Below are 26,161 nucleotides of genomic sequence, written 5' to 3'. Positions count from 1 at the left end.
TGTCCTGCGCTGCTGTAGTAGATAACTAGGTGTTGGAGCCACAGACAGGAAGCAATGCAGTGGTGATGAATTGTCCTTAATAAAGTAAAAGTATGCAAGGTGGCTTTGCCTCATCTCTCACTCTGCAATGGGAGTGTTGATGTCAGAATACCTTTTATCCGGCTGCAATGTTTTTAAACCCTCTCTAACTCAGAGAGACCTTTAGGTAATCTCCCCATACTGGGCTAGCGTTCCTCCAGAACTGGCCGCATAAAAGTCAAAGATATTTATGTTAAAACATCACAAGGGAATGTTTTTTCTGCTTTTTTTAGCAACACAAAGATAGTAGATCCTAGGATGTACTTTTTTTAACCATGTTCCTAATTTGGATGTCCCATGATCGGAAGACATCAACTCCAATCAGTTTAAAAGGTGGAAACTCTACTAATTTGCATGTCTTGAAATAACGAGATGAAGGACAGGGAATGCCTTCATTCCTAACACTGATGACCTTGTCCACTGTCTTAGCTCCAATCTTTGCCAATGTAAACTCCTGTCCCCATTAGCTCTGCCAGGTCACGTTAGTCAAGCTCTCATCAGCCGAGTACATCCACCTATAGGAATACGATGCCCGGCAGAGCTTTCATTAGTAGTGATTGGGGGATATCAGCATTGCTTTATGGGGGTTTATCACTGCTCTTATTCATGATGCACAGGGAGTGCTTGCCCAGAACAGAACCATACCACCAATCGAAATTATGTTTTAATTGTATCATCTGAGGATAGTGGTCTTGACAGAAGTGCATTTGATACCAAGGTGGAGGATAATCCCTGTCACCAGTTTGGAGTGTGTCACAAGTGGACAGGGGAGGTTTATAGGGACAGACCCTTGACTCCTTGATTATGACAGAGGGGATGAGTCTACACATGTACATTGGACTCCAAGTCAACCCATTGCAAATATTCTTAGTGTGGATTAGGCAAGTAGTGGGCCAATAATGCAAACTGAGAACAGTCATGAAAGAGCAATACCAAAGAGACACTGATGTTGAGTTAAGAAGTTTATTAAGACCACTAAAGTCACATGACCAGAGTAACTTCTCCACTAGACACCACAGTTTGTCCACTAGAGATTGTCTTGACATCAGCATCTCTTCCTGGAAGAGAAATGGTAGAATTGAGGGGCATTTAAAAACCAAATTCTCATGGTTCCTGAAGTCAGTTTACAGCTAGCACTCACTTTTCCTAGCACAGCTTTGCTCACAGGAGCCAGAAGAGGGATGGCACACCGCTGTACTACAGTGGATGAAGATCTAACAGAGGGGGAAAAGGGTCAAGCCACAGAAACCACTATAAAAAGACTAATATTAAGGGTTCAGGCAAGGCTGTGGAGCATACGGTTTCCTGCAGAGGAGCCAGTGATGCTGGATCCACAAATGTAAACATCTTCACAACAAAGCGCTTGTAGTGGGTTGGGAACTGAAGACCAGAAGATCCAGCCACCGGAACCAGTGTGGTCAGGTAACGGTCATCCCGGTAAGGGCATCTGGAAGGCAAAGGGGCAGTCAGAAAGGCCTTACAGCACACTAGCTGGATGAAGACCAGCCTTACTCACCCATCGACCAGAAGGTCCCACTGGGGTAGACTGAGTGGACTGGGGGTTGATGTCGCCCAGCAACGTCCCAGCATCAGGACAATGTTGGGGTCAGTCCTCTCCAAAACCCGCACCTCAACAAACACCGGCTCCCGCAGGACTTTTGTGACCGGATAATCAGCATCACTGTAGTAAGAGGTGTACGCCTCGTCCCCTGAGGAAGAACGCAGCATTTAAACAGAAACTGCTGCAACCTGGAGTTGTAGAAAATCCTCCATACTTGGACAGACACTTGCCTTCTGCACAGCCTTTGGTGACACATTGACCATTTGCCAGTCTAAGCTCCACCCTGAGGGGTCCAGAAGCAGCTACTGGTGGAGGTGCAGGAACAGTGTTGACCTCCACAACCAGAGCTTCCACAGAAGTACCAGAGTACCTACACTGGAAGAGAAGCCTGTACAACAAACAGGGAGCTTTAGCATAAATGTTAATACTTGACAAGTGCTACAAGTGTAAAAAGCACCTACTCAAAATGGCTGTCCCTTGTGATGGAACCAAGCGGTCCGACACCCACTTCATACGAGGAGGTCATCCTGTTTTCATACACCACATAGCCACCATCCTCCTGCAAATAGTAACTGTTGGCATCCAGTCCTTTTCTAAGCAGAACAGAAGCACAAGCAGCTACCCACCATCATGCTCGTGCCACATGCAGTGACAGGGAACTGGTATATAGCAAAGGAAGGTGTGGATCCCACAGGACTGCAAGGTGGGTCATTTCCACCCAGGAGACGGACTGAATCCAGGCTCAATCGAGGCAGAGTAACATCTCTAGCCACCACTACCACAAACTGACCATCTCTTATACACTGGACAGTCACGGGAACAGGGTAAGAGAGCAGGTTATTGCTGAAGAGAAGTTTAACAGGAAACCCTTCACATTGACTCAACACTCTTACCCGCCTTCCCATAGTAGCACTGCTGTCCGTTAAAGCAGCAGTTGAGCGCGTCACACTCAGCACCACTGGTACCAGCTGGGCCACATTGGATCTGCTCATAATCAGCTACAGCACATTTGTCAAGGGGCTCTGCCTGCACCACTGGCTGCTTAGGCTGAACCTGCTGTTGACTAGCTTGCTGTTGAACCCACTGAGGAGACTGACTAGCTTGCTGTTGAACCCACTGAGGAGACTGACTAGCTGGCTTCTGAACCTGCTGACTAGCCTGCTGTTGAACCCACTGAGGAGACTGACTAGCTGGCTTCTGAACCTGCTGACTAGCTTGCTGTTGAACCCACTGAGGAGACTGACTAGCTGGCTTCTGAACCTGCTGACTAGCTTGCTGTTGAACCCACTGAGGAGACTGACTAGCTTGCTTCTGAAGCCGCTGGTCAGTTTGCTGTAACATCAGAGCTTGGGGATTCTGGGGCAGATTACTCCACTGTGGAACAGCATGACAGAAAGCACAAAACCACACACAAAGTGCCAGAGACTGCACTGCACACCAACTTCCTGTCATTGTTCAACAGATAGTTACACTGTTGAGATGCTGCCCTTTGGTCTTTTTGTATTCTACAGATTTTGGCTAATTAACGATAATCCCTCCCTCTTCATTAACAGTCATGATTCTCCAGACATGCCCAAATGGGAGCTTATGCTACCAGAAGATTCTCATTGGTTCTCAAAATTATGCACGTGATATTTTTTGATCCCAGTTGGTCAGATTCGTCATATTGAAGACAAGTAAAAAGGTTCATGTTCAGGTTTGCTACTGGAGCATGCCCAAAGTACTTTGGGTAGATGTTTGGTGCATTCCGCTTTGCTTGTAGACATGCTGAAGTATTAACTAGCATTATATACACCTGGTTTTTAAACAATCTAAAAAGCAAGTAAAATCAAATAATTCTGATATAATATTATAATTAAATTCTGTGAGGTAATATAGCCCAAATACACAAAAAAATATAGCAGAAATAGACTTCATACAACCAGACACCTAAACGTTATTTGTAAAGCAATTTGAGAGCATGTGGGATGAAAGAAAGTTAATGTCTTTTTGTTTTACTCCTGGGCAAGGCAAATGTCCTGCGCTGCTGTAGTAGATAACTAGGTGTTGGAGCCACAGACAGGAAGCAATGCAGTGGTGATGAATTGTCCTTAATAAAGTAAAAGTATGCAAGGTGGCTTTGCCTCATCTCTCACTCTGCAATGGGAGTGTTGATGTCAGAATACCTTTTATCCGGCTGCAATGTTTTTAAACCCTCTCTAACTCAGAGAGACCTTTAGGTAATCTCCCCATACTGGGCTAGCGTTCCTCCAGAACTGGCCGCATAAAAGTCAAAGATATTTATGTTAAAACATCACAAGGGAATCCTGCTTTTTTTAGCAACACAAAGATAGTAGATCCTAGGATGTACTTTTTTTAACCATGTTCCTAATTTGGATGTCCCATGATCGGAAGACATCAACTCCAATCAGTTTAAAAGGTGGAAACTCTACTAATTTGCATGTCTTGAAATAATGAGATGAAGGACAGGGAATGCCTTCCTCATTCCTAACACTGATGACCTTGTCCACTGTCTTAGCTCCAATCTTTGCCAATGTAAACTCCTGTCCCCATTAGCTCTGCCAGGTCACGTTAGTCAAGCTCTCATCAGCCGAGTACATCCACCTATAGGAATACGATGCCCGTCAGAGCTTTCATTAGTAGTGATTGGGGGATATCAGCATTGCTTTATGGGGGTTTATCACTGCTCTTATTCATGATGCACAGGGAGTGCTTGCCCAGAACAGAACCATACCACCAATCGAAATTATGTTTTAATTGTATCATCTGAGGATAGTGGTCTTGACAGAAGTGCATTTGATACCAAGGTGGAGGATAATCCCTGTCACCAGTTTGGAGTGTGTCACAAGTGGACAGGGGAGGTTTATAGGGACAGACCCTTGACTCCTTGATTATGACAGAGGGGATGAGTCTACACATGTACATTGGACTCCAAGTCAACCCATTGCAAATATTCTTAGTGTGGATTAGGCAAGTAGTGGGCCAATAATGCAAACTGAGAACAGTCATGAAAGAGCAATACCAAAGAGACACTGATGTTGAGTTAAGAAGTTTATAAAGACCACTAAAGTCACATGACCAGAGTAACTTCTCCACTAGACACCACAGTTTGTCCACTAGAGATTGTCTTGACATCAGCATCTCTTCCTGGAAGAGAAATGGTAGAATTGAGGGGCATTTAAAAACCAAATTCTCATGGTTCCTGAAGTCAGTTTACAGCTAGCACTCACTTTTCCTAGCACAGCTTTGCTCACAGGAGCCAGAAGAGGGATGGCACACCGCTGTACTACAGTGGATGAAGATCTAACAGAGGGGGAAAAGGGTCAAGCCACAGAAACCACTATAAAAAGACTAATATTAAGGGTTCAGGCAAGGCTGTGGAGCATACGGTTTCCTGCAGAGGAGCCAGTGATGCTGGATCCACAAATGTAAACATCTTCACAACAAAGCGCTTGTAGTGGGTTGGGAACTGAAGACCAGAAGATCCAGCCACCGGAACCAGTGTGGTCAGGTAACGGTCATCCCGGTAAGGGCATCTGGAAGGCAAAGGGGCAGTCAGAAAGGCCTTACAGCACACTAGCTGGATGAAGACCAGCCTTACTCACCCATCGACCAGAAGGTCCCACTGGGGTAGACTGAGTGGACTGGGGGTTGATGTCGCCCAGCAACGTCCCAGCATCAGGACAATGTTGGGGTCAGTCCTCTCCAAAACCCGCACCTCAACAAACACCGGCTCCCGCAGGACTTTTGTGACCGGATAATCAGCATCACTGTAGTAAGAGGTGTACGCCTCGTCCCCTGAGGAAGAACGCAGCATTTAAACAGAAACTGCTGCAACCTGGAGTTGTAGAAAATCCTCCATACTTGGACAGACACTTGCCTTCTGCACAGCCTTTGGTGACACATTGACCATTTGCCAGTCTAAGCTCCACCCTGAGGGGTCCAGAAGCAGCTACTGGTGGAGGTGCAGGAACAGTGTTGACCTCCACAACCAGAGCTTCCACAGAAGTACCAGAGTACCTACACTGGAAGAGAAGCCTGTACAACAAACAGGGAGCTTTAGCATAAATGTTAATACTTGACAAGTGCTACAAGTGTAAAAAGCACCTACTCAAAATGGCTGTCCCTTGTGATGGAACCAAGCGGTCCGACACCCACTTCATACGAGGAGGTCATCCTGTTTTCATACACCACATAGCCACCATCCTCCTGCAAATAGTAACTGTTGGCATCCAGTCCTTTTCTAAGCAGAACAGAAGCACAAGCAGCTACCCACCATCATGCTCGTGCCACATGCAGTGACAGGGAACTGGTATATAGCAAAGGAAGGTGTGGATCCCACAGGACTGCAAGGTGGGTCATTTCCACCCAGGAGACGGACTGAATCCAGGCTCAATCGAGGCAGAGTAACATCTCTAGCCACCACTACCACAAACTGACCATCTCTTATACACTGGACAGTCACTGGAACAGGGTAAGAGAGCAGGTTATTGCTGAAGAGAAGTTTAACAGGAAACCCTTCACATTGACTCAACACTCTTACCCGCCTTCCCATAGTAGCACTGCTGTCCGTTAAAGCAGCAGTTGAGCGCTTCACACTCAGCACCACTGGTACCAGCTGGGCCACATTGGATCTGCTCATAATCAGCTACAGCACATTTGTCAAGGGTGCACCACTGGCTGCTTAGGCTGAACCTGCTGTTGACTAGCTTGCTGTTGAACCCACTGAGGAGACTGACTAGCTTGCTGTTGAACCCACTGAGGAGACTGACTAGCTGGCTTCTGAACCTGCTGACTAGCCTGCTGTTGAACCCACTGAGGAGACTGACTAGCTGGCTTCTGAACCTGCTGACTAGCCTGCTGTTGAACCCACTGAGGAGACTGACTAGCTGGCTTCTGAACCTGCTGACTAGCTTGCTGTTGAACCCACTGAGGAGACTGACTAGCTGGCTTCTGAACCTGCTGACTAGCTTGCTGTTGAACCCACTGAGGAGACTGACTAGCTTGCTTCTGAAGCCGCTGGTCAGTTTGCTGTAACATCAGAGCTTGGGGATTCTGGGGCAGATTACTCCACTGTGGAACAGCATGACAGAAAGCACAAAACCACACACAAAGTGCCAGAGACTGCACTGCACACCAACTTCCTGTCATTGTTCAACAGATAGTTACACTGTTGAGATGCTGCCCTTTGGTCTTTTTGTATTCTACAGATTTTGGCTAATTAACGATAATCCCTCCCTCTTCATTAACAGTCATGATTCTCCAGACATGCCCAAATGGGAGCTTATGCTACCAGAAGATTCTCATTGGTTCTCAAAATTATGCACGTGATATTTTTTGATCCCAGTTGGTCAGATTCGTCATATTGAAGACAAGTAAAAAGGTTCATGTTCAGGTTTGCTACTGGAGCATGCCCAAAGTACTTTGGGTAGATGTTTGGTGCATTCCGCTTTGCTTGTAGACATGCTGAAGTATTAACTAGCATTTTATACACCTGGTTTTTAAACAATCTAAAAAGCAAGTAAAATCAAATAATTCTGATATAATATTATAATTAAATTCTGTGAGGTAATATAGCCCAAATACACAAAAAAATATAGCAGAAATAGACTTCATACAACCAGACACCTAAACGTTATTTGTAAAGCAATTTGAGAGCATGTGGGATGAAAGAAAGTTAATGTCTTTTTGTTTTACTCCTGGGCAAGGCAAATGTCCTGCGCTGCTGTAGTAGATAACTAGGTGTTGGAGCCACAGACAGGAAGCAATGCAGTGGTGATGAATTGTCCTTAATAAAGTAAAAGTATGCAAGGTGGCTTTGCCTCATCTCTCACTCTGCAATGGGAGTGTTGATGTCAGAATACCTTTTATCCGGCTGCAATGTTTTTAAACCCTCTCTAACTCAGAGAGACCTTTAGGTAATCTCCCCATACTGGGCTAGCGTTCCTCCAGAACTGGCCGCATAAAAGTCAAAGATATTTATGTTAAAACATCACAAGGGAATCCTGCTTTTTTTAGCAACACAAAGATAGTAGATCCTAGGATGTACTTTTTTTAACCATGTTCCTAATTTGGATGTCCCATGATCGGAAGACATCAACTCCAATCAGTTTAAAAGGTGGAAACTCTACTAATTTGCATGTCTTGAAATAACGAGATGAAGGACAGGGAATGCCTTCCTCATTCCTAACACTGATGACCTTGTCCACTGTCTTAGCTCCAATCTTTGCCAATGTAAACTCCTGTCCCCATTAGCTCTGCCAGGTCACGTTAGTCAAGCTCTCATCAGCCGAGTACATCCACCTATAGGAATACGATGCCCGTCAGAGCTTTCATTAGTAGTGATTGGGGGATATCAGCATTGCTTTATGGGGGTTTATCACTGCTCTTATTCATGATGCACAGGGAGTGCTTGCCCAGAACAGAACCATACCACCAATCGAAATTATGTTTTAATTGTATCATCTGAGGATAGTGGTCTTGACAGAAGTGCATTTGATACCAAGGTGGAGGATAATCCCTGTCACCAGTTTGGAGTGTGTCACAAGTGGACAGGGGAGGTTTATAGGGACAGACCCTTGACTCCTTGATTATGACAGAGGGGATGAGTCTACACATGTACATTGGACTCCAAGTCAACCCATTGCAAATATTCTTAGTGTGGATTAGGCAAGTAGTGGGCCAATAATGCAAACTGAGAACAGTCATGAAAGAGCAATACCAAAGAGACACTGATGTTGAGTTAAGAAGTTTATTAAGACCACTAAAGTCACATGACCAGAGTAACTTCTCCACTAGACACCACAGTTTGTCCACTAGAGATTGTCTTGACATCAGCATCTCTTCCTGGAAGAGAAATGGTAGAATTGAGGGGCATTTAAAAACCAAATTCTCATGGTTCCTGAAGTCAGTTTACAGCTAGCACTCACTTTTCCTAGCACAGCTTTGCTCACAGGAGCCAGAAGAGGGATGGCACACCGCTGTACTACAGTGGATGAAGATCTAACAGAGGGGGAAAAGGGTCAAGCCACAGAAACCACTATAAAAAGACTAATATTAAGGGTTCAGGCAAGGCTGTGGAGCATACGGTTTCCTGCAGAGGAGCCAGTGATGCTGGATCCACAAATGTAAACATCTTCACAACAAAGCGCTTGTAGTGGGTTGGGAACTGAAGACCAGAAGATCCAGCCACCGGAACCAGTGTGGTCAGGTAACGGTCATCCCGGTAAGGGCATCTGGAAGGCAAAGGGGCAGTCAGAAAGGCCTTACAGCACACTAGCTGGATGAAGACCAGCCTTACTCACCCATCGACCAGAAGGTCCCACTGGGGTAGACTGAGTGGACTGGGGGTTGATGTCGCCCAGCAACGTCCCAGCATCAGGACAATGTTGGGGTCAGTCCTCTCCAAAACCCGCACCTCAACAAACACCGGCTCCCGCAGGACTTTTGTGACCGGATAATCAGCATCACTGTAGTAAGAGGTGTACGCCTCGTCCCCTGAGGAAGAACGCAGCATTTAAACAGAAACTGCTGCAACCTGGAGTTGTAGAAAATCCTCCATACTTGGACAGACACTTGCCTTCTGCACAGCCTTTGGTGACACATTGACCATTTGCCAGTCTAAGCTCCACCCTGAGGGGTCCAGAAGCAGCTACTGGTGGAGGTGCAGGAACAGTGTTGACCTCCACAACCAGAGCTTCCACAGAAGTACCAGAGTACCTACACTGGAAGAGAAGCCTGTACAACAAACAGGGAGCTTTAGCATAAATGTTAATACTTGACAAGTGCTACAAGTGTAAAAAGCACCTACTCAAAATGGCTGTCCCTTGTGATGGAACCAAGCGGTCCGACACCCACTTCATACGAGGAGGTCATCCTGTTTTCATACACCACATAGCCACCATCCTCCTGCAAATAGTAACTGTTGGCATCCAGTCCTTTTCTAAGCAGAACAGAAGCACAAGCAGCTACCCACCATCATGCTCGTGCCACATGCAGTGACAGGGAACTGGTATATAGCAAAGGAAGGTGTGGATCCCACAGGACTGCAAGGTGGGTCATTTCCACCCAGGAGACGGACTGAATCCAGGCTCAATCGAGGCAGAGTAACATCTCTAGCCACCACTACCACAAACTGACCATCTCTTATACACTGGACAGTCACTGGAACAGGGTAAGAGAGCAGGTTATTGCTGAAGAGAAGTTTAACAGGAAACCCTTCACATTGACTCAACACTCTTACCCGCCTTCCCATAGTAGCACTGCTGTCCGTTAAAGCAGCAGTTGAGCGCTTCACACTCAGCACCACTGGTACCAGCTGGGCCACATTGGATCTGCTCATAATCAGCTACAGCACATTTGTCAAGGGTGCACCACTGGCTGCTTAGGCTGAACCTGCTGTTGACTAGCTTGCTGTTGAACCCACTGAGGAGACTGACTAGCTTGCTGTTGAACCCACTGAGGAGACTGACTAGCTGGCTTCTGAACCTGCTGACTAGCCTGCTGTTGAACCCACTGAGGAGACTGACTAGCTGGCTTCTGAACCTGCTGACTAGCCTGCTGTTGAACCCACTGAGGAGACTGACTAGCTGGCTTCTGAACCTGCTGACTAGCTTGCTGTTGAACCCACTGAGGAGACTGACTAGCTGGCTTCTGAACCTGCTGACTAGCTTGCTGTTGAACCCACTGAGGAGACTGACTAGCTTGCTTCTGAAGCCGCTGGTCAGTTTGCTGTAACATCAGAGCTTGGGGATTCTGGGGCAGATTACTCCACTGTGGAACAGCATGACAGAAAGCACAAAACCACACACAAAGTGCCAGAGACTGCACTGCACACCAACTTCCTGTCATTGTTCAACAGATAGTTACACTGTTGAGATGCTGCCCTTTGGTCTTTTTGTATTCTACAGATTTTGGCTAATTAACGATAATCCCTCCCTCTTCATTAACAGTCATGATTCTCCAGACATGCCCAAATGGGAGCTTATGCTACCAGAAGATTCTCATTGGTTCTCAAAATTATGCACGTGATATTTTTTGATCCCAGTTGGTCAGATTCGTCATATTGAAGACAAGTAAAAAGGTTCATGTTCAGGTTTGCTACTGGAGCATGCCCAAAGTACTTTGGGTAGATGTTTGGTGCATTCCGCTTTGCTTGTAGACATGCTGAAGTATTAACTAGCATTTTATACACCTGGTTTTTAAACAATCTAAAAAGCAAGTAAAATCAAATAATTCTGATATAATATTATAATTAAATTCTGTGAGGTAATATAGCCCAAATACACAAAAAAATATAGCAGAAATAGACTTCATACAACCAGACACCTAAACGTTATTTGTAAAGCAATTTGAGAGCATGTGGGATGAAAGAAAGTTAATGTCTTTTTGTTTTACTCCTGGGCAAGGCAAATGTCCTGCGCTGCTGTAGTAGATAACTAGGTGTTGGAGCCACAGACAGGAAGCAATGCAGTGGTGATGAATTGTCCTTAATAAAGTAAAAGTATGCAAGGTGGCTTTGCCTCATCTCTCACTCTGCAATGGGAGTGTTGATGTCAGAATACCTTTTATCCGGCTGCAATGTTTTTAAACCCTCTCTAACTCAGAGAGACCTTTAGGTAATCTCCCCATACTGGGCTAGCGTTCCTCCAGAACTGGCCGCATAAAAGTCAAAGATATTTATGTTAAAACATCACAAGGGAATCCTGCTTTTTTTAGCAACACAAAGATAGTAGATCCTAGGATGTACTTTTTTTAACCATGTTCCTAATTTGGATGTCCCATGATCGGAAGACATCAACTCCAATCAGTTTAAAAGGTGGAAACTCTACTAATTTGCATGTCTTGAAATAACGAGATGAAGGACAGGGAATGCCTTCCTCATTCCTAACACTGATGACCTTGTCCACTGTCTTAGCTCCAATCTTTGCCAATGTAAACTCCTGTCCCCATTAGCTCTGCCAGGTCACGTTAGTCAAGCTCTCATCAGCCGAGTACATCCACCTATAGGAATACGATGCCCGTCAGAGCTTTCATTAGTAGTGATTGGGGGATATCAGCATTGCTTTATGGGGGTTTATCACTGCTCTTATTCATGATGCACAGGGAGTGCTTGCCCAGAACAGAACCATACCACCAATCGAAATTATGTTTTAATTGTATCATCTGAGGATAGTGGTCTTGACAGAAGTGCATTTGATACCAAGGTGGAGGATAATCCCTGTCACCAGTTTGGAGTGTGTCACAAGTGGACAGGGGAGGTTTATAGGGACAGACCCTTGACTCCTTGATTATGACAGAGGGGATGAGTCTACACATGTACATTGGACTCCAAGTCAACCCATTGCAAATATTCTTAGTGTGGATTAGGCAAGTAGTGGGCCAATAATGCAAACTGAGAACAGTCATGAAAGAGCAATACCAAAGAGACACTGATGTTGAGTTAAGAAGTTTATTAAGACCACTAAAGTCACATGACCAGAGTAACTTCTCCACTAGACACCACAGTTTGTCCACTAGAGATTGTCTTGACATCAGCATCTCTTCCTGGAAGAGAAATGGTAGAATTGAGGGGCATTTAAAAACCAAATTCTCATGGTTCCTGAAGTCAGTTTACAGCTAGCACTCACTTTTCCTAGCACAGCTTTGCTCACAGGAGCCAGAAGAGGGATGGCACACCGCTGTACTACAGTGGATGAAGATCTAACAGAGGGGGAAAAGGGTCAAGCCACAGAAACCACTATAAAAAGACTAATATTAAGGGTTCAGGCAAGGCTGTGGAGCATACGGTTTCCTGCAGAGGAGCCAGTGATGCTGGATCCACAAATGTAAACATCTTCACAACAAAGCGCTTGTAGTGGGTTGGGAACTGAAGACCAGAAGATCCAGCCACCGGAACCAGTGTGGTCAGGTAACGGTCATCCCGGTAAGGGCATCTGGAAGGCAAAGGGGCAGTCAGAAAGGCCTTACAGCACACTAGCTGGATGAAGACCAGCCTTACTCACCCATCGACCAGAAGGTCCCACTGGGGTAGACTGAGTGGACTGGGGGTTGATGTCGCCCAGCAACGTCCCAGCATCAGGACAATGTTGGGGTCAGTCCTCTCCAAAACCCGCACCTCAACAAACACCGGCTCCCGCAGGACTTTTGTGACCGGATAATCAGCATCACTGTAGTAAGAGGTGTACGCCTCGTCCCCTGAGGAAGAACGCAGCATTTAAACAGAAACTGCTGCAACCTGGAGTTGTAGAAAATCCTCCATACTTGGACAGACACTTGCCTTCTGCACAGCCTTTGGTGACACATTGACCATTTGCCAGTCTAAGCTCCACCCTGAGGGGTCCAGAAGCAGCTACTGGTGGAGGTGCAGGAACAGTGTTGACCTCCACAACCAGAGCTTCCACAGAAGTACCAGAGTACCTACACTGGAAGAGAAGCCTGTACAACAAACAGGGAGCTTTAGCATAAATGTTAATACTTGACAAGTGCTACAAGTGTAAAAAGCACCTACTCAAAATGGCTGTCCCTTGTGATGGAACCAAGCGGTCCGACACCCACTTCATACGAGGAGGTCATCCTGTTTTCATACACCACATAGCCACCATCCTCCTGCAAATAGTAACTGTTGGCATCCAGTCCTTTTCTAAGCAGAACAGAAGCACAAGCAGCTACCCACCATCATGCTCGTGCCACATGCAGTGACAGGGAACTGGTATATAGCAAAGGAAGGTGTGGATCCCACAGGACTGCAAGGTGGGTCATTTCCACCCAGGAGACGGACTGAATCCAGGCTCAATCGAGGCAGAGTAACATCTCTAGCCACCACTACCACAAACTGACCATCTCTTATACACTGGACAGTCACTGGAACAGGGTAAGAGAGCAGGTTATTGCTGAAGAGAAGTTTAACAGGAAACCCTTCACATTGACTCAACACTCTTACCCGCCTTCCCATAGTAGCACTGCTGTCCGTTAAAGCAGCAGTTGAGCGCTTCACACTCAGCACCACTGGTACCAGCTGGGCCACATTGGATCTGCTCATAATCAGCTACAGCACATTTGTCAAGGGGCTCTGCCTGCACCACTGGCTGCTTAGGCTGAACCTGCTGTTGACTAGCTTGCTGTTGAACCCACTGAGGAGACTGACTAGCTTGCTGTTGAACCCACTGAGGAGACTGACTAGCTGGCTTCTGAACCTGCTGACTAGCCTGCTGTTGAACCCACTGAGGAGACTGACTAGCTGGCTTCTGAACCTGCTGACTAGCCTGCTGTTGAACCCACTGAGGAGACTGACTAGCTGGCTTCTGAACCTGCTGACTAGCTTGCTGTTGAACCCACTGAGGAGACTGACTAGCTTGCTGTTGAACCCACTGAGGAGACTGACTAGCTTGCTTCTGAAGCCGCTGGTCCGTTTGCTGTAACATCAGAGCTTGGGGATTCTGGGGCAGATTACTCCACTGTGGAACAGCATGACAGAAAGCACAAAACCACACACAAAGTGCCAGAGACTGCACTGCACACCAACTTCCTGTCATTGTTCAACAGATAGTTACACTGTTGAGATGCTGCCCTTTGGTCTTTTTGTATTCTACAGATTTTGGCTAATTAACGATAATCCCTCCCTCTTCATTAACAGTCATGATTCTCCAGACATGCCCAAGTGGGAGCTTATGCTACCAGAAGATTCTCATTGGTTCTCAAAATTATGCACGTGATATTTTTTGATCCCAGTTGGTCAGATTCGTCATATTGAAGACAAGTAAAAAGGTTCATGTTCAGGTTTGCTACTGGAGCATGCCCAAAGTACTTTGGGTAGATGTTTGGTGCATTCCGCTTTGCTTGTAGACATGCTGAAGTATTAACTAGCATTATATACACCTGGTTTTTAAACAATCTAAAAAGCAAGTAAAATCAAATAATTCTGATATAATATTATAATTAAATTCTGTGAGGTAATATAGCCCAAATACACAAAAAAATATAGCAGAAATAGACTTCATACAACCAGACACCTAAACGTTATTTGTAAAGCAATTTGAGAGCATGTGGGATGAAAGAAAGTTAATGTCTTTTTGTTTTACTCCTGGGCAAGGCAAATGTCCTGCGCTGCTGTAGTAGATAACTAGGTGTTGGAGCCACAGACAGGAAGCAATGCAGTGGTGATGAATTGTCCTTAATAAAGTAAAAGTATGCAAGGTGGCTTTGCCTCATCTCTCACTCTGCAATGGGAGTGTTGATGTCAGAATACCTTTTATCCGGCTGCAATGTTTTTAAACCCTCTCTAACTCAGAGAGACCTTTAGGTAATCTCCCCATACTGGGCTAGCGTTCCTCCAGAACTGGCCGCATAAAAGTCAAAGATATTTATGTTAAAACATCACAAGGGAATCCTGCTTTTTTTAACAACACAAAGATAGTAGATCCTAGGATGTACTTTTTTTAACCATGTTCCTAATTTGGATGTCCCATGATCGGAAGACATCAACTCCAATCAGTTTAAAAGGTGGAAACTCTACTAATTTGCATGTCTTGAAATAACGAGATGAAGGACAGGGAATGCCTTCCTCATTCCTAACACTGATGACCTTGTCCACTGTCTTAGCTCCAATCTTTGCCAATGTAAGCTCCTGTCCCCATTAGCTCTGCCAGGTCACGTTAGTCAAGCTCTCATCAGCCGAGTACATCCACCTATAGGAATACGATGCCCATCAGAGCTTTCATTAGTAGTGATTGGGGGATATCAGCATTGCTTTATGGGGGTTTATCACTGCTCTTATTCATGATGCACAGGGAGTGCTTGCCCAGAACAGAACCATACCACCAATCGAAATTATGTTTTAATTGTATCATCTGAGGATAGTGGTCTTGACAGAAGTGCATTTGATACCAAGGTGGAGGATAATCCCTGTCACCAGTTTGGAGTGTGTCACAAGTGGACAGGGGAGGTTTATAGGGACAGACCCTTGACTCCTTGATTATGACAGAGGGGATGAGTCTACACATGTACATTGGACTCCAAGTCAACCCATTGCAAATATTCTTAGTGTGGATTAGGCAAGTAGTGGGCCAATAATGCAAACTGAGAACAGTCATGAAAGAGCAATACCAAAGAGACACTGATGTTGAGTTAAGAAGTTTATTAAGACCACTAAAGTCACATGACCAGAGTAACTTCTCCACTAGACACCACAGTTTGTCCACTAGAGATTGTCTTGACATCAGCATCTCTTCCTGGAAGAGAAATGGTAGAATTGAGGGGCATTTAAAAACCAAATTCTCATGGTTCCTGAAGTCAGTTTACAGCTAGCACTCACTTTTCCTAGCACAGCTTTGCTCACAGGAGCCAGAAGAGGGATGGCACACCGCTGTACTACAGTGGATGAAGATCTAACAGAGGGGGAAAAGGGTCAAGCCACAGAAACCACTATAAAAAGACTAATATTAAGGGTTCAGGCAAGGCTGTGGAGCATACGGTTTCCTGCAGAGGAGCCAGTGATGCTGGATCCACAAATGTAAACATCTTCACAACAAAGCGCTTGTAGTGGGTTGGGAACTGAAGACCAGAAGATCCAGCCACCGGAACCAGTGTGGTCAGGTAACGGTCATCCCGGTAAGGGCATCTGGAAGGCAAAGGGGCAGTCAGAAAGGCCTTACAGCACACTAGCTGGATGAAGACCAGCCTTACTCACCCATCGACCAGAAGGTCCCACTGGGGTAGACTGAGTGGACTGGGGGTTGATGTCGCCCAGCAACGTCCCAGCATCAGGACAATGTTGGGGTCAGTCCTCTCCAAAACCCGCACCTCAACAAACACCGGCTCCCGCAGGACTTTTGTGACCGGATAATCAGCATCACTGTAGTAAGAGGTGTACGCCTCGTCCCCTGAGGAAGAACGCAGCATTTAAACAGAAACTGCTGCAACCTGGAGTTGTAGAAAATCCTCCATACTTGGACAGACACTTGCCTTCTGCACAGCCTTTGGTGACACATTGACCATTTGCCAGTCTAAGCTCCACCCTGAGGGGTCCAGAAGCAGCTACTGGTGGAGGTGCAGGAACAGTGTTGACCTCCACAACCAGAGCTTCCACAGAAGTACCAGAGTACCTACACTGGAAGAGAAGCCTGTACAACAAACAGGGAGCTTTAGCATAAATGTTAATACTTGACAAGTGCTACAAGTGTAAAAAGCACCTACTCAAAATGGCTGTCCCTTGTGATGGAACCAAGCGGTCCGACACCCACTTCATACGAGGAGGTCATCCTGTTTTCATACACCACATAGCCACCATCCTCCTGCAAATAGTAACTGTTGGCATCCAGTCCTTTTCTAAGCAGAACAGAAGCACAAGCAGCTACCCACCATCATGCTCGTGCCACATGCAGTGACAGGGAACTGGTATATAGCAAAGGAAGGTGTGGATCCCACAGGACTGCAAGGTGGGTCATTTCCACCCAGGAGACGGACTGAATCCAGGCTCAATCGAGGCAGAGTAACATCTCTAGCCACCACTACCACAAACTGACCATCTCTTATACACTGGACAGTCACTGGAACAGGGTAAGAGAGCAGGTTATTGCTGAAGAGAAGTTTAACAGGAAACCCTTCACATTGACTCAACACTCTTACCCGCCTTCCCATAGTAGCACTGCTGTCCGTTAAAGCAGCAGTTGAGCGCTTCACACTCAGCACCACTGGTACCAGCTGGGCCACATTGGATCTGCTCATAATCAGCTACAGCACATTTGTCAAGGGGCTCTGCCTGCACCACTGGCTGCTTAGGCTGAACCTGCTGTTGACTAGCTTGCTGTTGAACCCACTGAGGAGACTGACTAGCTTGCTGTTGAACCCACTGAGGAGACTGACTAGCTGGCTTCTGAACCTGCTGACTAGCCTGCTGTTGAACCCACTGAGGAGACTGACTAGCTGGCTTCTGAACCTGCTGACTAGCCTGCTGTTGAACCCACTGAGGAGACTGACTAGCTGGCTTCTGAACCTGCTGACTAGCCTGCTGTTGAACCCACTGAGGAGACTGACTAGCTGGCTTCTGAACCTGCTGACTAGCTTGCTGTTGAACCCACTGAGGAGACTGACTAGCTGGCTTCTGAACCTGCTGACTAGCTTGCTGTTGAACCCACTGAGGAGACTGACTAGCTGGCTTCTGAACCTGCTGACTAGCTTGCTGTTGAACCCACTGAGGAGACTGACTAGCTTGCTTCTGAAGCCGCTGGTCAGTTTGCTGTAACATCAGAGCTTGGGGATTCTGGGGCAGATTACTCCACTGTGGAACAGCATGACAGAAAGCACAAAACCACACACAAAGTGCCAGAGACTGCACTGCACACCAACTTCCTGTCATTGTTCAACAGATAGTTACACTGTTGAGATGCTGCCCTTTGGTCTTTTTGTATTCTACAGATTTTGGCTAATTAACGATAATCCCTCCCTCTTCATTAACAGTCATGATTCTCCAGACATGCCCAAATGGGAGCTTATGCTACCAGAAGATTCTCATTGGTTCTCAAAATTATGCACGTGATATTTTTTGATCCCAGTTGGTCAGATTCGTCATATTGAAGACAAGTAAAAAGGTTCATGTTCAGGTTTGCTACTGGAGCATGCCCAAAGTACTTTGGGTAGATGTTTGGTGCATTCCGCTTTGCTTGTAGACATGCTGAAGTATTAACTAGCATTATATACACCTGGTTTTTAAACAATCTAAAAAGCAAGTAAAATCAAATAATTCTAATATAATATTATAATTAAATTCTGTGAGGTAATATAGCCCAAATACACAAAAAAATATAGCAGAAATAGACTTCATACAACCAGACACCTAAACGTTATTTGTAAAGCAATTTGAGAGCATGTGGGATGAAAGAAAGTTAATGTCTTTTTGTTTTACTCCTGGGCAAGGCAAATGTCCTGCGCTGCTGTAGTAGATAACTAGGTGTTGGAGCCACAGACAGGAAGCAATGCAGTGGTGATGAATTGTCCTTAATAAAGTAAAAGTATGCAAGGTGGCTTTGCCTCATCTCTCACTCTGCAATGGGAGTGTTGATGTCAGAATACCTTTTATCCGGCTGCAATGTTTTTAAACCCTCTCTAACTCAGAGAGACCTTTAGGTAATCTCCCCATACTGGGCTAGCGTTCCTCCAGAACTGGCCGCATAAAAGTCAAAGATATTTATGTTAAAACATCACAAGGGAATCCTGCTTTTTTTAGCAACACAAAGATAGTAGATCCTAGGATGTACTTTTTTTAACCATGTTCCTAATTTGGATGTCCCATGATCGGAAGACATCAACTCCAATCAGTTTAAAAGGTGGAAACTCTACTAATTTGCATGTCTTGAAATAACGAGATGAAGGACAGGGAATGCCTTCCTCATTCCTAACACTGATGACCTTGTCCACTGTCTTAGCTCCAATCTTTGCCAATGTAAGCTCCTGTCCCCATTAGCTCTGCCAGGTCACGTTAGTCAAGCTCTCATCAGCCGAGTACATCCACCTATAGGAATACGATGCCCGTCAGAGCTTTCATTAGTAGTGATTGGGGGATATCAGCATTGCTTTATGGGGGTTTATCACTGCTCTTATTCATGATGCACAGGGAGTGCTTGCCCAGAACAGAACCATACCACCAATCGAAATTATGTTTTAATTGTATCATCTGAGGATAGTGGTCTTGACAGAAGTGCATTTGATACCAAGGTGGAGGATAATCCCTGTCACCAGTTTGGAGTGTGTCACAAGTGGACAGGGGAGGTTTATAGGGACAGACCCTTGACTCCTTGATTATGACAGAGGGGATGAGTCTACACATGTACATTGGACTCCAAGTCAACCCATTGCAAATATTCTTAGTGTGGATTAGGCAAGTAGTGGGCCAATAATGCAAACTGAGAACAGTCATGAAAGAGCAATACCAAAGAGACACTGATGTTGAGTTAAGAAGTTTATTAAGACCACTAAAGTCACATGACCAGAGTAACTTCTCCACTAGACACCACAGTTTGTCCACTAGAGATTGTCTTGACATCAGCATCTCTTCCTGGAAGAGAAATGGTAGAATTGAGGGGCATTTAAAAACCAAATTCTCATGGTTCCTGAAGTCAGTTTACAGCTAGCACTCACTTTTCCTAGCACAGCTTTGCTCACAGGAGCCAGAAGAGGGATGGCACACCGCTGTACTACAGTGGATGAAGATCTAACAGAGGGGGAAAAGGGTCAAGCCACAGAAACCACTATAAAAAGACTAATATTAAGGGTTCAGGCAAGGCTGTGGAGCATACAGTTTCCTGCAGAGGAGCCAGTGATGCTGGATCCACAAATGTAAACATCTTCACAACAAAGCGCTTGTAGTGGGTTGGGAACTGAAGACCAGAAGATCCAGCCACCGGAACCAGTGTGGTCAGGTAACGGTCATCCCGGTAAGGGCATCTGGAAGGCAAAGGGGCAGTCAGAAAGGCCTTACAGCACACTAGCTGGATGAAGACCAGCCTTACTCACCCATCGACCAGAAGGTCCCACTGGGGTAGACTGAGTGGACTGGGGGTTGATGTCGCCCAGCAACGTCCCAGCATCAGGACAATGTTGGGGTCAGTCCTCTCCAAAACCCGCACCTCAACAAACACCGGCTCCCGCAGGACTTTTGTGACCGGATAATCAGCATCACTGTAGTAAGAGGTGTACGCCTCGTCCCCTGAGGAAGAACGCAGCATTTAAACAGAAACTGCTGCAACCTGGAGTTGTAGAAAATCCTCCATACTTGGACAGACACTTGCCTTCTGCACAGCCTTTGGTGACACATTGACCATTTGCCAGTCTAAGCTCCACCCTGAGGGGTCCAGAAGCAGCTACTGGTGGAGGTGCAGGAACAGTGTTGACCTCCACAACCAGAGCTTCCACAGAAGTACCAGAGTACCTACACTGGAAGAGAAGCCTGTACAACAAACAGGGAGCTTTAGCATAAATGTTAATACTTGACAAGTGCTACAAGTGTAAAAAGCACCTACTCAAAATGGCTGTCCCTTGTGATGGAACCAAGCGGTCCGACACCCACTTCATACGAGGAGGTCATCCTGTTTTCATACACCACATAGCCACCATCCTCCTGCAAATAGTAACTGTTGGCATCCAGTCCTTTTCTAAGCAGAACAGAAGCACAAGCAGCTACGCACCATCATGCTCGTGCCACATGCAGTGACAGGGAACTGGTATATAGCAAAGGAAGGTGTGGATCCCACAGGACTGCAAGGTGGGTCATTTCCACCCAGGAGACGGACTGAATCCAGGCTCAATCGAGGCAGAGTAACATCTCTAGCCACCACTACCACAAACTGACCATCTCTTATACACTGGACAGTCACTGGAACAGGGTAAGAGAGCAGGTTATTGCTGAAGAGAAGTTTAACAGGAAACCCTTCACATTGACTCAACACTCTTACCCGCCTTCCCATAGTAGCACTGCTGTCCGTTAAAGCAGCAGTTGAGCGCTTCACACTCAGCACCACTGGTACCAGCTGGGCCACATTGGATCTGCTCATAATCAGCTACAGCACATTTGTCAAGGGGCTCTGCCTGCACCACTGGCTGCTTAGGCTGAACCTGCTGTTGACTAGCTTGCTGTTGAACCCACTGAGGAGACTGACTAGCTTGCTGTTGAACCCACTGAGGAGACTGACTAGCTGGCTTCTGAACCTGCTGACTAGCCTGCTGTTGAACCCACTGAGGAGACTGACTAGCTGGCTTCTGAACCTGCTGACTAGCCTGCTGTTGAACCCACTGAGGAGACTGACTAGCTGGCTTCTGAACCTGCTGACTAGCCTGCTGTTGAACCCACTGAGGAGACTGACTAGCTGGCTTCTGAACCTGCTGACTAGCTTGCTGTTGAACCCACTGAGGAGACTGACTAGCTGGCTTCTGAACCTGCTGACTAGCTTGCTGTTGAACCCACTGAGGAGACTGACTAGCTGGCTTCTGAACCTGCTGACTAGCTTGCTGTTGAACCCACTGAGGAGACTGACTAGCTTGCTTCTGAAGCCGCTGGTCAGTTTGCTGTAACATCAGAGCTTGGGGATTCTGGGGCAGATTACTCCACTGTGGAACAGCATGACAGAAAGCACAAAACCACACACAAAGTGCCAGAGACTGCACTGCACACCAACTTCCTGTCATTGTTCAACAGATAGTTACACTGTTGAGATGCTGCCCTTTGGTCTTTTTGTATTCTACAGATTTTGGCTAATTAACGATAATCCCTCCCTCTTCATTAACAGTCATGATTCTCCAGACATGCCCAAATGGGAGCTTATGCTACCAGAAGATTCTCATTGGTTCTCAAAATTATGCACGTGATATTTTTTGATCACAGTTGGTCAGATTCGTCATATTGAAGACAAGTAAAAAGGTTCATGTTCAGGTTTGCTACTGGAGCATGCCCAAAGTACTTTGGGTAGATGTTTGGTGCATTCCGCTTTGCTTGTAGACATGCTGAAGTATTAACTAGCATTATATACACCTGGTTTTTAAACAATCTAAAAAGCAAGTAAAATCAAATAATTCTGATATAATATTATAATTAAATTCTGTGAGGTAATATAGCCCAAATACACAAAAAAATATAGCAGAAATAGACTTCATACAACCAGACACCTAAACGTTATTTGTAAAGCAATTTGAGAGCATGTGGGATGAAAGAAAGTTAATGTCTTTTTGTTTTACTCCTGGGCAAGGCAAATGTCCTGCGCTGCTGTAGTAGATAACTAGGTGTTGGAGCCACAGACAGGAAGCAATGCAGTGGTGATGAATTGTCCTTAATAAAGTAAAAGTATGCAAGGTGGCTTTGCCTCATCTCTCACTCTGCAATGGGAGTGTTGATGTCAGAATACCTTTTATCCGGCTGCAATGTTTTTAAACCCTCTCTAACTCAGAGAGACCTTTAGGTAATCTCCCCATACTGGGCTAGCGTTCCTCCAGAACTGGCCGCATAAAAGTCAAAGATATTTATGTTAAAACATCACAAGGGAATCCTGCTTTTTTTAGCAACACAAAGATAGTAGATCCTAGGATGTACTTTTTTTAACCATGTTCCTAATTTGGATGTCCCGTGATCGGAAGACATCAACTCCAATCAGTTAAAAAAGGTGGAAACTCTACTAATTTGCATGTCTTGAAATAACGAGATGAAGGACAGGGAATGCCTTCCTCATTCCTAACACTGATGACCTTGTCCACTGTCTTAGCTCCAATCTTTGCCAATGTAAGCTCCTGTCCCCATTAGCTCTGCCAGGTCACGTTAGTCAAGCTCTCATCAGCCGAGTACATCCACCTATAGGAATACGATGCCCGTCAGAGCTTTCATTAGTAGTGATTGGGGGATATCAGCATTGCTTTATGGGGGTTTATCACTGCTCTTATTCATGATGCACAGGGAGTGCTTGCCCAGAACAGAACCATACCACCAATCGAAATTATGTTTTAATTGTATCATCTGAGGATAGTGGTCTTGACAGAAGTGCATTTGATACCAAGGTGGAGGATAATCCCTGTCACCAGTTTGGAGTGTGTCACAAGTGGACAGGGGAGGTTTATAGGGACAGACCCTTGACTCCTTGATTATGACAGAGGGGATGAGTCTACACATGTACATTGGACTCCAAGTCAACCCATTGCAAATATTCTTAGTGTGGATTAGGCAAGTAGTGGGCCAATAATGCAAACTGAGAACAGTCATGAAAGAGCAATACCAAAGAGACACTGATGTTGAGTTAAGAAGTTTATTAAGACCACTAAAGTCACATGACCAGAGTAACTTCTCCACTAGACACCACAGTTTGTCCACTAGAGATTGTCTTGACATCAGCATCTCTTCCTGGAAGAGAAATGGTAGAATTGAGGGGCATTTAAAAACCAAATTCTCATGGTTCCTGAAGTCAGTTTACAGCTAGCACTCACTTTTCCTAGCACAGCTTTGCTCACAGGAGCCAGAAGAGGGATGGCACACCGCTGTACTACAGTGGATGAAGATCTAACAGAGGGGGAAAAGGGTCAAGCCACAGAAACCACTATAAAAAGACTAATATTAAGGGTTCAGGCAAGGCTGTGGAGCATACGGTTTCCTGCAGAGGAGCCAGTGATGCTGGATCCACAAATGTAAACATCTTCACAACAAAGCGCTTGTAGTGGGTTGGGAACTGAAGACCAGAAGATCCAGCCACCGGAACCAGTGTGGTCAGGTAACGGTCATCCCGGTAAGGGCATCTGGAAGGCAAAGGGGCAGTCAGAAAGGCCTTACAGCACACTAGCTGGATGAAGACCAGCCTTACTCACCCATCGACCAGAAGGTCCCACTGGGGTAGACTGAGTGGACTGGGGGTTGATGTCGCCCAGCAACGTCCCAGCATCAGGACAATGTTGGGGTCAGTCCTCTCCAAAACCCGCACCTCAACAAACACCGGCTCCCGCAGGACTTGTGACCGGATAATCAGCATCACTGTAGTAAGAGGTGTACGCCTCGTCCCCTGAGGAAGAACGCAGCATTTAAACAGAAACTGCTGCAACCTGGAGTTGTAGAAAATCCTCCATACTTGGACAGACACTTGCTTTCTGCACAGCCTTTGGTGACACATTGACCATTTGCCAGTCTAAGCTCCACCCTGAGGGGTCCAGAAGCAGCTACTGGTGGAGGTGCAGGAACAGTGTTGACCTCCACAACCAGAGCTTCCACAGAAGTACCAGAGTACCTACACTGGAAGAGAAGCCTGTACAACAAACAGGGAGCTTTAGCATAAATGTTAATACTTGACAAGTGCTACAAGTGTAAAAAGCACCTACTCAAAATGGCTGTCCCTTGTGATGGAACCAAGCGGTCCGACACCCACTTCATACGAGGAGGTCATCCTGTTTTCATACACCACATAGCCACCATCCTCCTGCAAATAGTAACTGTTGGCATCCAGTCCTTTTCTAAGCAGAACAGAAGCACAAGCAGCTACCCACCATCATGCTCGTGCCACATGCAGTGACAGGGAACTGGTATATAGCAAAGGAAGGTGTGGATCCCACAGGACTGCAAGGTGGGTCATTTCCACCCAGGAGACGGACTGAATCCAGGCTCAATCGAGGCAGAGTAACATCTCTAGCCACCACTACCACAAACTGACCATCTCTTATACACTGGACAGTCACTGGAACAGGGTAAGAGAGCAGGTTATTGCTGAAGAGAAGTTTAACAGGAAACCCTTCACATTGACTCAACACTCTTACCCGCCTTCCCATAGTAGCACTGCTGTCCGTTAAAGCAGCAGTTGAGCGCTTAACACTCAGCACCACTGGTACCAGCTGGGCCACATTGGATCTGCTCATAATCAGCTACAGCACATTTGTCAAGGGGCTCTGCCTGCACCACTGGCTGCTTAGGCTGAACCTGCTGTTGACTAGCTTGCTGTTGAACCCACTGAGGAGACTGACTAGCTTGCTGTTGAACCCACTGAGGAGACTGACTAGCTGGCTTCTGAACCTGCTGACTAGCCTGCTGTTGAACCCACTGAGGAGACTGACTAGCTGGCTTCTGAACCTGCTGACTAGCCTGCTGTTGAACCCACTGAGGAGACTGACTAGCTGGCTTCTGAACCTGCTGACTAGCTTGCTGTTGAACCCACTGAGGAGACTGACTAGCTGGCTTCTGAACCTGCTGACTAGCTTGCTTCTGAAGCCGCTGGTCCGTTTGCTGTAACATCAGAGCTTGGGGATTCTGGGGCAGATTACTCCACTGTGGAACAGCATGACAGAAAACACAAAACCACACACAAAGTGCCAGAGACTGCACTGCACACCAACTTCCTGTCATTGTTCAACAGATAGTTACACTGTTGAGATGCTGCCCTTTGGTCTTTTTGTATTCTACAGATTTTGGCTAATTAACGATAATCCCTCCCTCTTCATTAACAGTCATGATTCTCCAGACATGCCCAAATGGGAGCTTATGCTACCAGAAGATTCTCATTGGTTCTCAAAATTATGCACGTGATATTTTTTGATCCCAGTTGGTCAGATTCGTCATATTGAAGACAAGTAAAAAGGTTCATGTTCAGGTTTGCTACTGGAGCATGCCCAAAGTACTTTGGGTAGATGTTTGGTGCATTCCGCTTTGCTTGTAGACATGCTGAAGTATTAACTAGCATTATATACACCTGGTTTTTAAACAATCTAAAAAGCAAGTAAAATCAAATAATTCTGATATAATATTATAATTAAATTCTGTGAGGTAATATAGCCCAAATACACAAAAAAATATAGCAGAAATAGACTTCATACAACCAGACACCTAAACGTTATTTGTAAAGCAATTTGAGAGCATGTGGGATGAAAGAAAGTTAATGTCTTTTTGTTTTACTCCTGGGCAAGGCAAATGTCCTGCGCTGCTGTAGTAGATAACTAGGTGTTGGAGCCACAGACAGGAAGCAATGCAGTGGTGATGAATTGTCCTTAATAAAGTAAAAGTATGCAAGGTGGCTTTGCCTC

General features: G+C 45.8%; 5 protein-coding genes and 2 pseudogenes across 5 annotated transcripts; all 7 read right to left on the bottom strand.

Moving 5' to 3' along the window:
• Positions 1-1,059: 1,059 nt before the first annotated feature.
• LOC137079543 (zona pellucida sperm-binding protein 4-like) lies at positions 1,060-3,090 on the bottom strand. The gene is made up of 8 exons (XM_067447495.1): positions 2,536-3,090; positions 2,266-2,456; positions 2,101-2,198; positions 1,870-2,027; positions 1,595-1,787; positions 1,378-1,525; positions 1,220-1,292; positions 1,060-1,136 (listed from the first exon to the last, which is right to left on the bottom strand). Exons 1-8 carry the CDS (start codon positions 2,978-2,980, stop codon positions 1,060-1,062), a joined length of 1,383 nt encoding a protein of 460 aa, XP_067303596.1. The 5' UTR covers positions 2,981-3,090.
• A 1,619-nt stretch (positions 3,091-4,709) lies between these two features.
• On the bottom strand, positions 4,710-6,790 carry LOC137079466 (zona pellucida sperm-binding protein 4-like; annotated as a pseudogene).
• A 1,618-nt stretch (positions 6,791-8,408) lies between these two features.
• On the bottom strand, positions 8,409-10,489 carry LOC137079465 (zona pellucida sperm-binding protein 4-like; annotated as a pseudogene).
• Positions 10,490-12,107: 1,618 nt separating this feature from the next.
• On the bottom strand, positions 12,108-14,172 carry LOC137079463 (zona pellucida sperm-binding protein 4-like). Its single transcript, XM_067447418.1, has 8 exons — positions 13,581-14,172; positions 13,314-13,501; positions 13,149-13,246; positions 12,918-13,075; positions 12,643-12,835; positions 12,426-12,573; positions 12,268-12,340; positions 12,108-12,184 (listed from the first exon to the last, which is right to left on the bottom strand). Exons 1-8 carry the CDS (start codon positions 14,170-14,172, stop codon positions 12,108-12,110), a joined length of 1,527 nt encoding a protein of 508 aa, XP_067303519.1.
• Positions 14,173-15,790: 1,618 nt separating this feature from the next.
• Positions 15,791-17,993, bottom strand: LOC137079462 (zona pellucida sperm-binding protein 4-like). The gene is made up of 8 exons (XM_067447417.1): positions 17,264-17,993; positions 16,997-17,184; positions 16,832-16,929; positions 16,601-16,758; positions 16,326-16,518; positions 16,109-16,256; positions 15,951-16,023; positions 15,791-15,867 (listed from the first exon to the last, which is right to left on the bottom strand). The coding sequence occupies exons 1-8, from the start codon at positions 17,991-17,993 to the stop codon at positions 15,791-15,793; spliced, it is 1,665 nt and encodes a 554-aa protein (XP_067303518.1).
• Positions 17,994-19,611: 1,618 nt separating this feature from the next.
• LOC137079461 (zona pellucida sperm-binding protein 4-like) lies at positions 19,612-21,814 on the bottom strand. The gene is made up of 8 exons (XM_067447416.1): positions 21,085-21,814; positions 20,818-21,005; positions 20,653-20,750; positions 20,422-20,579; positions 20,147-20,339; positions 19,930-20,077; positions 19,772-19,844; positions 19,612-19,688 (listed from the first exon to the last, which is right to left on the bottom strand). Exons 1-8 carry the CDS (start codon positions 21,812-21,814, stop codon positions 19,612-19,614), a joined length of 1,665 nt encoding a protein of 554 aa, XP_067303517.1.
• A 1,619-nt stretch (positions 21,815-23,433) lies between these two features.
• On the bottom strand, positions 23,434-25,801 carry LOC137079542 (zona pellucida sperm-binding protein 4-like). The gene is given in 11 exon segments (XM_067447494.1): positions 23,434-23,510; positions 23,594-23,666; positions 23,752-23,899; positions 23,969-24,109; positions 24,111-24,159; positions 24,242-24,399; positions 24,473-24,570; positions 24,638-24,825; positions 24,905-25,115; positions 25,272-25,409; positions 25,760-25,801. Coding segments are annotated over 11 exon segments (1,323 nt in total).
• Positions 25,802-26,161: the final 360 nt, after the last annotated feature.

Source organism: Pseudorasbora parva, chromosome 6 (assembly GCF_024679245.1).
Source record: "Pseudorasbora parva isolate DD20220531a chromosome 6, ASM2467924v1, whole genome shotgun sequence".
Lineage (NCBI taxonomy): Eukaryota > Metazoa > Chordata > Actinopteri > Cypriniformes > Gobionidae > Pseudorasbora > Pseudorasbora parva.
Note: the sequence above shows the minus strand (reverse complement) of the source record. Positions and strands in the feature narration are given on the sequence as shown.

What these genes read in the sequence shown, in the direction of transcription:
- LOC137079543 (XM_067447495.1), bottom strand. Translation starts at nt 2,980, where the DNA reads ATGTTACAGCAAACTGACCAGCGGCTTCAGAAGCAAGCTAGTCAGTCT. An exon ending in CATGTGGCACGAGCATGATG is followed by an intron (nt 2,199 to 2,265) that starts GTGGGTAGCTGC and finishes TACTATTTGCAG; the next exon opens with GAGGATGGTGGCTATGTGGT. An exon ending in TGGGACCTTCTGGTCGATGG is followed by an intron (nt 1,526 to 1,594) that starts GTGAGTAAGGCT and finishes TTTGCCTTCCAG; the next exon opens with ATGCCCTTACCGGGATGACC.
- LOC137079463 (XM_067447418.1), bottom strand. Translation starts at nt 14,172, where the DNA reads ATGACAGGAAGTTGGTGTGCAGTGCAGTCTCTGGCACTTTGTGTGTGG. An exon ending in ACAAGGGACAGCCATTTTGA is followed by an intron (nt 13,076 to 13,148) that starts GTAGGTGCTTTT and finishes TTTGTTGTACAG; the next exon opens with GCTTCTCTTCCAGTGTAGGT. An exon ending in TGGCTCCTCTGCAGGAAACC is followed by an intron (nt 12,341 to 12,425) that starts GTATGCTCCACA and finishes CCCCTCTGTTAG; the next exon opens with ATCTTCATCCACTGTAGTAC.
- LOC137079462 (XM_067447417.1), bottom strand. Translation starts at nt 17,993, where the DNA reads ATGACAGGAAGTTGGTGTGCAGTGCAGTCTCTGGCACTTTGTGTGTGG. An exon ending in ACAAGGGACAGCCATTTTGA is followed by an intron (nt 16,759 to 16,831) that starts GTAGGTGCTTTT and finishes TTTGTTGTACAG; the next exon opens with GCTTCTCTTCCAGTGTAGGT. An exon ending in GCAAAGCTGTGCTAGGAAAA is followed by an intron (nt 15,868 to 15,950) that starts GTGAGTGCTAGC and finishes TTTCTCTTCCAG; the next exon opens with GAAGAGATGCTGATGTCAAG.
- LOC137079461 (XM_067447416.1), bottom strand. Translation starts at nt 21,814, where the DNA reads ATGACAGGAAGTTGGTGTGCAGTGCAGTCTCTGGCACTTTGTGTGTGG. An exon ending in ACAAGGGACAGCCATTTTGA is followed by an intron (nt 20,580 to 20,652) that starts GTAGGTGCTTTT and finishes TTTGTTGTACAG; the next exon opens with GCTTCTCTTCCAGTGTAGGT. An exon ending in TGGGACCTTCTGGTCGATGG is followed by an intron (nt 20,078 to 20,146) that starts GTGAGTAAGGCT and finishes TTTGCCTTCCAG; the next exon opens with ATGCCCTTACCGGGATGACC.